Source organism: Oreochromis aureus, linkage group 7 (assembly GCF_013358895.1).
Source record: "Oreochromis aureus strain Israel breed Guangdong linkage group 7, ZZ_aureus, whole genome shotgun sequence".
In the NCBI taxonomy this organism is placed as follows: domain Eukaryota; kingdom Metazoa; phylum Chordata; class Actinopteri; order Cichliformes; family Cichlidae; genus Oreochromis; species Oreochromis aureus.
In genome coordinates, this window is record NC_052948.1 from 60,167,676 (window position 1) to 60,183,104 (window position 15,429).

Sequence of the window (15,429 nt, forward strand, 5' to 3'; positions counted from 1 at the left end):
AAAGAGTTGGTAGAACCAAAGAAGGATTTTTACAAACAAAGCAGAACTAGTAAAATATTAGAAGACAACACATTTGAATTTAGTTGCCCATCTAATGTCCATTCAACTATGTTCCCTAATTACAGTGGGCCAAATCATTTACTTCACATTGTAATCTATAAGAATCAGGAAGAGATGCACAGCTGCTCTGACTATGGCTACGTTCACACTGCAGGCGAAAGCGCATCAAATCCGATTTTTTCGCCCCTATGCGACCCATATCCGATCTTGGTATGACAGTGTGAACGGCACAAATCCGATATTTTCAAATCCGATCTGGGTCACTTTCGTATGTGGTACTGAATCCGATACGTATCCGATGTTTTAGAAAGCGACTGCTGTGTGAACGGTCAAGTCGCATTAAATCCGTCTTTACGTCACTGACACAAGACAGGCGCCAATTATCAGTGCGAAGCGCCCGATAGGACATCGCGACGATTTCCTACCATCCGGTGAAACTGTTGGGAAGACAACGTTGGAGAAATGTGAACATTTTATTTTTACTGTATTTTCTGCAGATTCTGACAGAAATCTGCAACTATCCTTTGAAGCACCGCTCCTCTAAAACAGCAAAAAGGATCATTATTAGGTCATCTACATTATTATGTAAATAACAAAATAACTTAAAGCAAAAATCTGGAAACATAAAGTCCGAAGTCTTTATATTAAGGGCAATCAGTCAAACAATATTGTTTGCTCTGGGTCTAAACAGAGCGAGTTGTGTGTGACATCTTCTTTTGCGCATGCGGGCCGCTTTGAGCGTTCACACTGGAGCGCGTTTGATGTCGCATTTTATGTGTAGTGTGAACAAGCAGACAAAAAAATCGGATTTGATCAAAAAATCGGAATTGAGCATAAAGACCTGCAGTGTGAACGTAGCCTTTGTCACCAAGTACGGTATATGATCGTGTAAGTGAATCACATTAATGGACCACTTTGTATTCTGTGCGGGAGACACATGGTGCTTTTTGCCATCAGATGAAGATTCCATTTCACAGTAAAATGTTCTCTGCATCGTCAGTCGTCAGCTATTGAAGTTCCCCGGCTTTCATTCAAAATCTGTTTATTGTAAGCACCTACACATTAAACAACTTAAAAATTATAAATGGCTTCAAGCTCACATTGAGGCCTGTGGGGCACTATCAACCACTGAGACACGAGACAAATTTAAGTGTTTTAATATATGAATATTTAATACTTTAAGGCTGCCTATTTATTTATTTAAGGGAGATGAACAAAATACATTATAATTTTACATAATTACATCACAGATGATAGACGAAATAAATAGATTTTAGGTAGATGCTTGTGCATTCTTAAAGTCTGTGTTGAATTGAACTGAGTGTGTCATCTGTTCAGCACTTCCAGTCAGTGCTGTTCTCCATGCCTGTCTTACTGTACATGGTGTTATTAGCACAAACACTTTTAAAGGTGATCATTTATGACTTTAACAATAATACAAACAGCAATGTTGTCAAACATCTCACAGTAAGTTTTATTAGGAATGAACTTTAACCTGTTAGGCCCCCAGGGGTATTCTGACCTTTCTGTTCGAAAATGGAATGACCAAAATAAATGGAGTATTTCTCTGCAATTACAAACTATGTAAACAATCTTGGTATCGAAATAAAGCTAACACTTGTGAAATGTCATCAGCGGTGTAAATATTACTGCAGATGTTACTTTGTCAAAGTTACTGTGTCTCAAATATAGAATATTGGGATTTTTTTATTTCCCTCACCTAATTTTTGTTTTTAGCATTTTATAGCAAAGAACAACTTTGAAAATATGCTTTGGTTCACATCACAACTCCAGAAAATCATAAATCAAAATATGGATATTACCTGTGACACTATTCATGTCGGCACTTATATTTCTGACCTCGTGTTATAACTGATTAAACTTGATCTCCTCCCTTGTGCCCCCACTTTTCTGGGCGTGGGTGCTTAACTAGTTAAAAGAACAAACATCTGTCTCCTATTTTTGTGTCACATAGGAAAGAAGCATCAATATCTGATGACTTAGTAATTTGGCCTTGTTGTGTATTATTGTGGTGTTTGGTGCGGTTTTCTTGTTTTGTGGGGTTGTTTTTTCCAAGCGGAGATGAATATCACTAACAAGTTGATTTGTTCACATTTGCACATCTTAATTTTTAAGAGAAATCTGTTGAGTTTGTAAACTATATGCATATAAGGCAACCGTTTCCTCTTTCAGTATTTTTGTGTGGTGCGTTTTTCTCTGTTTTAACAAAAGGGGAACAAAGGACATTTAAGTTGACCAAATATGATTTGTTTTAATTTTTACATGGTCTTACTGAGGTGATGCAAAATGAAACATGCATTCTTGTTTTTGGTGATGTGCTGGAAAAACTTGAAAATGACCTTGAAAGTGCTTAAAAAGGGCTTGAATTTGACCTGGAAAAATGCGTATGAACCCTAATATAAGCAAACACTGAAAACTTTTTGCTTATTTGGGTGCCTTTGTTTCTGCTGGCATTATTTGGGGAATCTAAATGGCAGATACAGCTATGTGATGACTGATTCATCTGCAAGCTGAGGCCCTGTAATGTCTCCATCATCAGTTGGGCCTCCTTTCCTATTCAGTCTATTGGTTCGTCACTTGTCAAAGTTGTAAAATGAGTGATTTTAAACGGGGTGAAGACCTACAGCTGTGCAGTTTTCTGCCACCAGGCCTACTGTTACTGAATGAGTAACACTTGTTTCATTTAGTGAACCACAGATTGTACTTTTTTTTTCATTTGAGCTTTTCTTTACAGATGTCAGTTTATTTTGTGTACTAAATACTTGCCTGTATCTAGGCTCAGATTTGCAATAATGATATTTATGAGAATATAGCAAATCAACTACTTTATCTGTGATTGCAGCTTGAAGGCAGCAGCATTTTTATTAGTGCAAACAAAGTGAAGGGTGTTTTCTATCTTTCTTTTCCAACCATGTAAACTCTGTATGCGCAAGTCAAATGTAAGCGTAAAAGTAGTAGCGCTTGCCCCAGAAATGTTAAATAAAAGTGTAACACAACTGCTTAATACTTTATTTATTGTTAAATTAAAGTAACTTAACATCATAAGCCTGCACTCAGTTGTCTTATATAACAAACCTTACAGATATTGCCTGCCAAGGATGTTTAATCTTAGGGTTTGCTTTGTGCTTGTTAACTAGTTGCTTAATGCTCTGCTTTTCTACCGTTTTAGCTGCATCAATTTCTGTTCGTCACTTGCTCTTTCTGTGCAACATGCCTTCGTGGTCTGGTTGTATTTTGCAGACTGCAGTGCTTTGTTGGAGGTTGTTGAAGCAGCGTGGGCTTTAAGTCGTCACCGGAGGCTTATGCACAGCTCTTGTTCTCTTGTTGTTGCTGTAAATCATATCCTATGCCACTGTGGGGTTTTTTTTTGTTTTTTTTTTTTAAATCAATATACATGAGTTTACCAATTTAAAAAAAAATGAATTAGTTATTTAGTTAAATAATGAACAACAAATAACATCAACAAAGTCTTGTTTTCCCTACAAAAGTATACTTATTCAAATTAGTCTCGCTCTGTATTTTCCTGTGTCATCCACACTCCACCTGCAATGACTCTATGGTCCATTAGTGTGGCCAGCCTCAGTTTGAGAACCACCATAAATTTATTCACTGATACCATTTGTGCTGATTAATTGTCTCTGAAGGCAAAACACACACACACACACCGCTAGGGGTTTATTGTAGGCAGTTTTTTCCTCCCCTTACAGAAGAAGCCTATTAGAGATCAGGGGTCAGCATTTCCTTTGTAGTAGAGCTGTTCATCAGAGTCGAGGCAAACCAGCTGTAAACAGAGTTTTGCACCTGTGCTGCACACACCAGATCTGAGCACACAGAGCCAGGAGGCATCTTGAATGCCACACCAGAGTGTGTGTTCTTTCCTAAAGCAAATGGTTACAGGAAAACACCAAAAAAGCCTTTGCAAGGTTGCTTGGTATGACTGTTATCATTTTATGTAGTGGAAGGATTTTTCAGTAAGGAAATTGATTTGGCATGACCCTTTAGTACTGACTGCCAATCTTTCCTGTTTTTTTTTTTCCATCCTCCCTTCAGGAGTCAGTGGGAATCTTGTCAGTCCACTTTGTGATGCCATGGTTCCTGACCCTTTTCACTTCCCTGCCCTGCTGGGACTCTGTCCTGGCTGTCTGGGATCTCCTCATTCTACATGGTGGGTGCACAGTCACAGAACTTCACTTGAGTAACTGGCTGCTGGCCTGCAGATTTCAGTAAAGATGACAGCAAAAGTGATCTTCTAATCTAATTCTGGACACAAAAGCAAAAACTGCTAAAATGTTGAACTACTGCTTTAACTTCCTGTTCTTCCCACAGGCTTGTCAGCTGTCTTCCGTACCGCTCTGACCATTGTTGAGCTCTTGGAGCCCCGACTAATGGACCTGAAGGATGAAGGAGCAATATTACCCCTGCTGTTAAGAGTACCTGTTGATGTGTAAGTAAAACGAGACTTGAGAATGTAAAGCTTTCTGAATGCTCTGCTGTTCTAGCATTAGTGCACAGTTATCCTTCTATTTTTGACATCTCTTATTGTCACATGCATTAGCTTTCATGCATTAATATTTTCCCAGACCACCCTCATGCTTGAGCTGCATGGGTACAATGTGCTGCACATTTCTCAGAGCCAAGGGCTCAGTTTTAAGGCACTAAATAAAACTCCAGGCAGCTCATGAATATCAATCAGCTCATCAGACTGGACATGTTTGACATCAAGCATTCCAGGAAAAATAGAGTGTTAGTGTTTTGGCGAGGTTGTTTTCGTCCATGTCTGGATTAAACATCCTTTCTGCTAAATTAGTTTCTTCAATAGCAGCCCATGGTGCTTTTGGTTGAAGCCCTCTGTCTCTCTCTCACTATGCTGAATATAAACGTCACATGCCGACGGACATGTTTTGTTGACATGGAGCTGTAGTTATGGAAACTCAGCAGGGTCACTGGGTTTGTGTATACAGTCTGTCTGTGAGAGACGTGCAGCTGCACAGTGAATATTAAAATTCAGTTTATCATATTTGTTTTAATAGATAAGCTCCCTTCAGCTACTTAAATTCTACCCTCATGTGTGCTTCTCGTTGTAGACAGGTGACACTGTGTGGACCCAAGGTTGTTTACCTTGGACAAAGATCTGTAAAGTAGATCCTGGACAAATGGAGGCAACGCAGCCAAGTAGTTTCTATAAGTGTAACTATGTCACAGGTAGTGATAAAGCACTTTATCATGAGCCAGAGATGGAGCATATGTACTAGATACGCACCAGTGACTTGCAAAGTAGATTAGAAAGGACCAATTATACGGGACTATTGAGTGTAACAGCTTAATAACTGTTTAATCATGCTGTACTTGTAACATTTATAGCTAACTTACATTCCGCTTAAAAAAAGCAATCAGTTGTGTTTTCTTTTATGTTACAATGAAAGAAACAGAACATTTCGATCCATCTGTGAACCTCTTCTGCAGTTTGTAAAAGCATGCATCAAGGGCAGCACTGACAGGCCCGTTTTGTTCTAGCCCTGGCGTTCAGTGGGCAGCCTGCCATCACGTCACATTGAGAAGTCCTTGTTGCCTGCTTGGCATCATTGCAGAAGCTTGGTCAGAAGTCAACACTAAGTGGTCCGGCTGTCTCCCAGGGCAGGATCTCCTTACACTGGGAAGATACTGCTGAAGAAAGAGTGAAAGGGGGCAAGTGGGGAAAGGAAAACGGATGAATGGGGGGTCAGAGAGAGAAAATTTAGGGGGGGGGGGGTAAAAGAGAGGGAGAAAAATGAAGGAGGAGAGGGGCAGTGATCTTCAACCTCTCCTTAATTTTCTTTAAGCCTCTCAGCTCTTTTTTACTCTGTGAATGGTATAAATGGGTGTTGTCATGCAGCCGCATCGGCCATTCTGATTAATGAGTAGTTGAGAGGCTCATCCATCTCATGTGACTGTCTGTCTACACTGGGCTGTCAGTCAGCTGTCATCTCAGACAGTCTATAATAATGACTCCAAACACAGCCAATATCACCAGTAAAGGAGCAGCTTCTGTATTTCATACATTATTTTCATACTTTTTTCTTTAATTTAAACTTCTGCTATTTGTTTTTCCAAGTGACTCTTAGAATCACTTCTCTTTGTTCTTTCTTTTCATTCACATTTTTTAAAATCTCAGGTGATTACAGATTAAAATGAGATATCACATTATTTTGCACCAATATTTATAAACTGTTAAAATTCTTGAAATACTCACAGCTGTTCTGCATGTAAGAGCTAGTTCAGCTCTTAACTCTATAATTTGGTTTGCATCTGTGATCCAGGCATAGTCCAGGTATGTGAGTTTAATAGATGTTTTTCTCACTTTTCTTGATTAAAAAGATTTGCCTGGTAAGTTAGTGTCAGCAGCTTATGAAAAACTGTTTTTCAATCATCTAACCTAAAATTGTATTACTGAGCTCCATTAGCGTACTTTTTCTTTGATATTATAAAAATTTATTATCTTCATCAACTGAAAATTGATTAGGATTTTTTTAAACCCTAATATGTACTTTTGGCTGCCCCTTTAGTTCCAAGTGGTTGGCACAGCGGCTGGATACACATGTTTTGATTTGGCACAGATTTTCCACCAGATGCTTTTCCTGACACAACCCTCCCTATTTTTAGGCTTGGGACCAGCACTAGGAATACACTAGCTTGTGACCCCCTGAGGCTGGGTTTAATGACATTCTTCCTTATTGTTAGCTGTTAGCTGCCACCTGTCTTGAACACAGTATTTGTTATGATTGTGCTTATCGCTAGGATTTTATTGATAATGATCAATATTCTCATTAATATTGTAAGTAGTGCATATTGCTGGTATAAACAAAACAACATGATGGTGATGATGGCTCTTTAAAAAAAATTTATAAACTCAGTGATTTTTTTTTTTTTTTTTTTTTTTTTCTGTTGAGGATATATATGTACCTTTGTTTATGAAGACCTGTTAAATGTATACAGGCTATAGCAGTCTGTCAGCATAAAGCCGACACCTTAAAAACTTCAACTTCAGCGAATAAATTAAAAAAGCAATAACTAGATTTTTCAGGTGGAAAAAAAAATGTCTACATATTCACTAAAATTCAAAGCTGTTTTTGCAGTGGAGTTTATCCCCCCCTACAAAAGCTTGGCTTTTGATGAGTGAAATTGGTCAGAATGCACTGCACCAAAAACCTCCTTGTGATTGGTCGCCAGAAGACTGCCCTGGCTACCCTTTGTTTGCCTGGAAGATGCTAACTTGTTTACGAACACTCACCACTTGCTCGTTTGAAGTTTCACTGCTGCTTAAAGTACAACCCAAACTGGAAATGGAGAATGTTCACCTTCAAGTTAAAAGCTGTGCCATTCCACTGCAACAGACTTATTTCAATGGCCTGTTTTCGATTTGCATTGTGTATTTTCAGTTTCAGTACTACTTGGTAAGATGTTTGCGAGTGTTTGCAAACAAGTTGGCATCTTCCATGTGAACTATTTGCAATACTAAAATGAGCTCCATTGCTCTTCATGTCATGAAAACTCTGGAATCGTGTCCTGTAGGGTTCAAGTTTGTGCAACCCCCACACACCCAGCTCACACAATTCCTACCACTTGGAGTCACTGCCACCCTCTACTGCACAGAACACCAAGGCAGATTGCACAGAGACTTCCTTGTGTGATGTAATGTGTTGATGAGGTGAAGAAAAATGGAGTGCTGCCTAAAATTCACACTTTTCCATCTGAATTCACATGCTAGTTTTTCAAATGCGTGTTTCAAAGAAAGGTTTTACATGAATTTAGAAAAACAAATTAGCCAGGAGGTTGCTGTTTAACTACCTGCTGTGGTTGAGTAAAACGCGTGTTCTGGATGGAGCAGCTGAAAAGATTCATTTTCTACTCGTGTGTGTTTGATACAAATTTGGGGCTTTTTAACCTCCAAAGGTTTTAATTGAACTTTCAAAACAGAAGAGTTCTTATATTTAAAAGGACATTATCTGTCACTCCACCTTGGTTGTTTCCACTATGTCATTTCTTTGTCGTGTGGGTGTGTGTGTCAGCCAGAGAGAAGCCTGCTGTGTACTGTCCAGCTCTGAAATATTTTCACTGTAATCTTTTTTTTTTTTTTGGTTTGTTTTTCCTTTATTTTGAGGGGCGGGGATTGATCTTTATGTCTGCCCACTAACAAGCTGTTACCTAAGCTGTTACTGCTACAAACTACAGACCTATTTTGTTAATTATTTTTATGAGTGTTGTTATCTTGACTTGAGGTCGAGTCAGCCTCATATTTAGCTGGAGGCTGACTCGAGGAGGCTGCACTATAGATGACATTACAGAACCTCTGATAAAGCAGTCAGATACACTGCATTGCTTTTAGTTTTTCCCAGAGGCTGCTGGCATACTTCTGCTTATTCAGTATGTTGCTTTTAGGTGCATTTGGAGAGCACAGCATGTAGAGACACAGTAAAACGTATAATTCTTAAAGTTAAAAGTTACTTATTTTTAGGTTTATAGTCTTCATTTTCAAATAAAATTGGCTTGAATTTATTTATTTTTTTTGTTTTAAATTTTGTTTCAAATCACCTTGAAACGTTCACTACCCCTCCAACTCATTTACCGCTTTCTTTCAGTAGCTACTTTTCATTGTGCCGTCTTCAGTATCTCCTGTGCAGAGTCCTGTCTCTGTGCTTCCCCCTCTGCACCCCCTCCCACTCACTTCCCATACACAGCATTCTTAGCCACCAGTCCGATCTCTTTCTTTTTTGTTTACCCCCTCCTTCGCAATAGCCAATTCCCATAAAACAGTGTGGGTTATCCCTCCTCCCCTGTGTTCTCATTTTCTTTTCTGCATCCCCCTTTCCTCTCCTATGCGCCCTTTCATTCATTCATTCATTTATCCACACTGCCACTCTAGTTCAGCTGGAGGGGTTGACACATCATTTGTTTATTTCACAGTGACATGGGTGCCTTACAAAAAAGTCTCTGGTGCACTCACACTGAGGGTTGCTCAGTTGCTCTGTCTTAGTGAAACAAAACACATAACTACTTTAGCTTTTTAAAATACTTTCCTAGAAACCTGATACAAAAAAATGTCTGGGATTGATCAACCTTGTGCTGTGTCGTATAGAGCATGTGTTTGCATCTGGTATATACTTTGAACTACTTTAAAAGTATGTTAATTCCTTCCTTAAAAAAAAACAAAAAAAAAAACCCAACTTATATTACTTACCATACCTTACTTACAAACTTATATTTCTACCATGTTGATAATGTGTGATATTTGAAATATTATGTGTTTATTATGATAAGAAAAACAGATTTTCACTCTATTCAATAAGTAAAATGAATTAAAAATCCCTCTGCTGTGCCGATGTGTTGTATTGTAAAGAGTTATTAGGTACCTAGGTGACCTCCTCTTAACCCAGAGGTTCCCAAAGTGTGGGGCCTGCCCCCTAGGGGGGGCGCAGAGCCATTGCAGGGGGGGCGCGGTATGAAAAGGAAAAAAAAAAAGAAAGAAAGAAAGAAAGAAAAAGCTTGGACACTGCTAGCATAATGGACAGGTTTTTGACGGGGCTCCCACACAAACGCAAAGCAGGAGATGAAGCATCGCCAAATATGTTTCCAAACCAACTTCCTTCCAAGCCAAAGACTAGAAAATATGGTGAAGCATATCTCCCCTTTGGCTTCACCTGCAGAAGTGCCAAGGTAGGTCTCCCCTGCTAAATTAGTTTCCCTGCGTCGGGAGCAGCGCTGGGCTCTCCAAATCACGGACAAACAGTATCCCACATTCTTGATTTTTAGTTCACAAACACTTCTTGTAATAACTAAGTACTCCTGACATTTTGGACATGTTAGCTCTTTATGCGGTAAAGTTACAGTGGGATACAAATAATATCAGGCTGATCCTGCCGTAATTTGTTCCCCCGGTTCAAATCACAGACAAACAGTATCCCACAGCTGTTTATGTGTTTAAACCCATTTTGCACAGAGAGGCATTTTTTTGAAAAATGTATTGATAGCAATGTTGAATATTATTACACAGGAAAACAACAACTACACGTAAAATAATTAGACCGTGACGCCTCTGCCTTTCTAAATGCAGGGACAGTAACTGCGTGTGTATGTAAGCGTGTAAAACCTGCAGATAGTCAGATTAACAGTATTTTGTCTCTATCTGCCATTCTGCAATTCATCTCATGTAAACAATAACGTGGCGCACAGCGTGACGTGAAAAGAGGCACATACCTTTGACGTTGCGTGACGAACTCTGTAATCCTCGTCCACACGTAAACGCAAAAAAGGAGTTTTAAATAATCTCCGTTTTCGGTGAATCGCAACGCCGTTTACGTGTGGACGAAAAGCCCAAACGCATAGAAACAGCTGCGTTTTCAAAAATACCCGCGTAGGTGTGGACGTAGCGTAAAAGAATTAGTAGTATATTTTATTACTACCTGTAATTTATTGCCGTTTACTTGTATTTGCTTAATTGTTTACTAAATGTTTGAGGTGTGAAATAAACCGCAATGAAGCAAAATATGGGTGTGTGTTTGGAGGGTGTGTGTGTGTGTGTGTGTGTGTGTGTGTGTGTGTGTGTGTGTGTGTGTGTGTGTGTTGGGGGGGCGAACATTTTTCTTGTAAAACAAAGGGGGGCCTGGCAAAAAAAAGTTTGGGAACCACTGTCTTAACCACACCTTCACAACAGACCATTGAAGTTAGTTTGATGCAGATCACATGTTATTTCGAAAGCCATGTTTTATGTCTTTCACGTTCACTGTGTTCCTCTTAAACACTGAAGTTGAGCGATGATCTTTGGCTTTGAGGGTTTGTAAGTGAAGTGGATACAACTTCAGATCATTTCAAATTATACCACTATAGTTATTCTTTGTCCAACTAAAGAACTTTTATCTAACTTACAAACTTGAGTTGAGCAAAGTTTCAGTAAAAGCAATACTGGTCTGCTCTGTTTGTTTATTTAGTGGTGCAAGCTTCAGGAGGATTATGGTTTATTTAGTTTTGTAAGTAAAGTTTTGTGAAAATTGAAAGAACTGTTGTGCATCTCTTGCCTGTTCTTCACAAACTGAAACCTTTTTGTGTGTCGTGTATGTTTATGGCATCAGTTTGTTTGGTGAGGACGGATTTCTGCTTACCATACATCAGCAGCCCATCACCGGCTCTGAAACATTTGCTTGATCTTTTCATGAGCTGACAAAAACCCAGATCCATCAAAATTCTGCCTCATTCATCTATCTTCTTCCCACAAGTTCACTCAATTTCCATGTTCCAGAAAGTGCTCTGGCTGTTATGTGCAGCCATCTGTCATTCTATGCTGGGACATGGCTGAACCTTGTGATCTATCCCAATTCTAGTTAAAAATGGTTTTTAACTAAAATTTCTTGTCTGCTTTTAGAGTGAACTGAAGATCAATATGTGTGTCAGGACTCTGTGTGAAGTACATATTGAAGTCGGGTTTATTTATGCTAGATGTTCTTAAAGTCGATTACCCTGATGCATAAATCATTCATACAGATAAGTTATTATTTATCCATGATTGAGTTTTTTACTTTACAAATCTGTATGTTACAGATAATCTGCCTCTCTAACACAGATGCCCTTTGCAGTCAACTCTGGAGCTAGACTGACATTTTCTTTCTCACCTATCAATCATCTTCTCAGTTGCTGTTAATTTCAGTTTCTTTAAAAGCTGGAAGCAATAAACCCAAATTAAATTATAGAAACCGTACCATATCGAATCCATTTGAATAAGTTTGGATGCTGATTTTAAGCAGATTGAATACTACATCAGAAGTTGCATTATCATATGTACACTTTATTTTCATAGTAATGTGTCCTGTACTGTCTCTTAATCAAAGGGCCCAGTATACTGTGTTGGTTCCTGCCCTGTGGAATACAGAGGTCCAAGACTGGGAGCTTAAATGCATGAACAGCCTGGAACTGGATGAAAGCCACAATGAACCAAAAGCAGGTACTGATGCACTCACAACCAGAACATGTTTTGTTGAGCAGAAACTTACAAAGCAGAGGGACACTTTGGGGCAGTCCGCAAATAGCCGTTCAAACTCTGGTAACTCATTCATCACTTAACCTTTAGTGGCACACATGCTGATCCTGTTACTTACACACACACACACACTTTATTCACAAACCTGTTCGTGAGAACTCTGCTACAACAGGGTGAAAACAGTTGCCCCTTGTTCACCTCAGTCCCTGTTTTTCCTACAGTTTACCGCTTTATAAATGTTAAACTGCTTGTTAGGTTTTTGTCTCCTACTGAAGGGCTTTTGAATGTCTGTTGTTTTGCTGCTTTCCACAAACAAATCAAAATATTTTGCTTTTATGGAAATGTTCAAATTAAAGTAAATATTAATGCTGGTAAGGCACACTCTGACTCTGACTATGGTGTCAGTTGACATCTCCCAAAGACTGGTTTAGAAAAAAACGGGCTTCTCGTGTGTGCTCGCGTGTGTCAGTTCAGCTGTCCCTGGTATAACTGAACATATCAAAGAAGCTTATCTCTTTTGAAGGTTGTTCAGGTATCACCTCCACAAGACATGGAAACCCCTCACCACTGGAGTCTCATCTTCACAAAACACAGTTAAGTGTGTGTATGTGTGTGTGTATGTATTTGGGGTGCATCCTGACAGACCCAGAAAGGCTAAGAGATGAGTCACATGTTGGTGGCTGCAGGGCTGTTTGTCAGTGTAGTGGGGAAAGCAGAAAGAAGGGCAAGTGTGTGCGCGTGTGTGTGTGTGTGTGTGTGTGAGAGAGAGTCAGGATGAGTCATCCTTATTTGCCAGCCTGTCTGGCTGTCTAGCCCTGAAGACAACAGGGGGGGGGAAATGAGCTGATTCATTTACTGCCTCTGACAGAATCCAACAGTCCGTTTCTTTTACATTTTCACTCACTCTGTCTGCTAGTGACGCTTAAGAATAATCAGAATGTCATTACACATTTGTTGATGTGTGGTCCACGCTCTCATTAGCATTTCAGCCGCTTGAATCTTGAAACACAGTGCCTCTGCTTGGTAACTTTAGAACATTGTTCATTTTGGAAAATAGATCTGTTCATGAAGCAAGACTTGGACATGACTTACAGTCAACCTGAACTTCCCAGAACAGTCTGCCACAGTCACAAAAAACTTCCTTCAGCCCAAGGAGATCAAATTATCCTCCATCAACTAGTACATCCCCACAGAGCACTAATCTTAGCATCAAGAAGTCATACTGGCATTACATTAAAAGGCCAAAGACAATAAGACATATTAAACCCACAAAAGAATTGTGGCAAGTTTTCCATAATCTACCTGCCACATACCCAAAACTGTGATAGGAGAACATTGATTAAAAAATTTAAAATGAACTTTGGCTAAAGTGATATGCTAAAATGGTGAAGTTACAAAATACTAATTAAGAAAGATTTAGCAAGTAACTGTCTGATTTTAAAACTTCGCAGCTGGCTACAACAAAAGATGAAACACCTTTTAATAAATTATTATAAAAAGAAAACTGAAAGTGCCTATTGAGTAAATGCCAAATTTTTAATGGCTAATGTTAACATGTGCACCAGATAAGTTAACATTTGTTCAGTGGTGGGTTTAAAAAAATCAGTTTCTCAATTCAAATGGACTTTAATTTGAAAAATCCAATATCCATTCAAAAACTCCTGAAATCAATTTTTTTTTTTAATATAAATGTATTTTGCAAGAAAGGTCACGATCTCAGCTAAAAGCTCAAAAGACCATTTCAGCAAACTAAACCGATAAAACACCAAATGATTAAAGCACAGGTAAGCACATACTTGAGGGCATATACACGGACACGCCAAGTGGTGCTGAAAGCCGATTCTGAAACTGCAGGTTTCATCTCTCTTCGATCAAAGTTCGCTGAACCAGCAGCAAAAGACCAAAACTACGCTTTACGTTTGGAAAACATCGATGTGAATTCTGTCTTGCTACCACCACGATAAAATCTTCCTTCAAAGCTCTCTCAGTGTACGTCAAGACCAAAATCCACATGTTAAATTGTGGTTGATTCGTGGTTTTCTTCATTTTTTTTGATCTACTGCAGCATATTTTCAATGGGGTTATATGCTATAAAAGACCAGGCCAGGAAAATCTCCTTCATATTTTTCTGTGTTTTATCCTGAGTTACATTGACACAGTGGCATGTGCTGTTATGATCTGAAGTGTCAGCTTTATTTTTATACCAAGATGGTTTACACAGTTTGTAATTGCAATTTTTGTAAAAAAAAATTTGTCAGCTTCCACATGAAGTATGTAAAACAAAAAAACTAAGAAAAGAAATTCCTTCTTGAACTAATCTGGATATTCATGGTCCAGATTAATTCAAGAAGGAAGTTCTTTTCTTAGTTTTTTTGTTTTGTTTTTTAATAAAGGTAGGTTTTACTGTAATTAAAGCCCCAAATGCTGATGCTAAAGATTCTTGACTAGCAAAATACTGTTGCATTAGAGCGCAGGATTGTTAGTGAGATGGACCTTTGTACAGCTTTTATGACATTTCATTAAAAACCAAGCGATTAATGATTAACAAAAATAATTCCATTAATCATCAACTATGATCTGTGCCATTTCTCAAGTTCATGTCATATCGCAAATGCTCTTTTTTTTTTTTTTTTTTTTTTTTGAAGCCACTTAAAGTTCATTGTTTTTAAAAGTGGTAATGTACTGTATGTATAAAATCTTTAATTACAACCTCTGTTATTTACAGTTATAACTGCATATCATATTAAGGAGCATTTTTCATGGAAAAAATGTATATATCCTGTGACCATAGGGGCCTTGGGGCCACGTCCAAAAGCAGGCTGAGTCAGCAATAAAGGGAGAATTGAGTGACTTCAGGTTATGCTGAGTCAAGCTGAGAAGCATTGAGAACACGTAGATGTTGTTCTGTCCCTATCCTGGCCCCTCTTAGACCTTTCTGCCTTCTGTCCTCTTCCTGTCCTTCTCTGCTCTTCTATTATTCTCCTTTTTTATTAGGTTCTCTGTTGCCCTCTTTTCACCCTTCAGTTCTCTGCTGCACTTCATCATTTCTCCTTTCCTCTTTGTGCTGTACTTCCATTTCCTCTCTTGCCCTCATATGTCTCTTTCCTTTTTCTTTTTTTTTCTTTTTCCCACAGCTCCCCTGGTGTAGTAGCAGATGCCAGTGTCCTGTTCTCCTCAGCAGGCTCCCATGATACCTACGCTGTTTTCTTCCTGTCCGCCTGCTTCTTGAGCCTCAGTGCAGTGACTCAGCATTCATTTTATTCAGTGCCCCCAAACTGTTTCCTCCAACCAGTGCTGTGTAGCCTGCATACATTTGAATTTAAATACTCTCATATAATGTAATA

At 38.8% G+C, this 15,429-nt stretch overlaps 1 protein-coding gene across 1 annotated transcript in view; it reads left to right on the top strand.

The window, feature by feature from the left end:
• si:ch211-266k8.4 (TBC1 domain family member 10B) overlaps window positions 1-15,429 on the top strand; it is a 61,534-nt gene that overhangs the window by 9,785 nt on the left and 36,320 nt on the right. Inside the window, exons 8-10 of the mRNA XM_031738373.2 lie at window positions 4,132-4,246; window positions 4,408-4,525; window positions 11,937-12,049. Of these exons, the coding sequence (XP_031594233.1) occupies window positions 4,132-4,246; window positions 4,408-4,525; window positions 11,937-12,049 (346 nt within the window). The remainder of the gene's footprint in view (window positions 1-4,131; window positions 4,247-4,407; window positions 4,526-11,936; window positions 12,050-15,429) is intronic.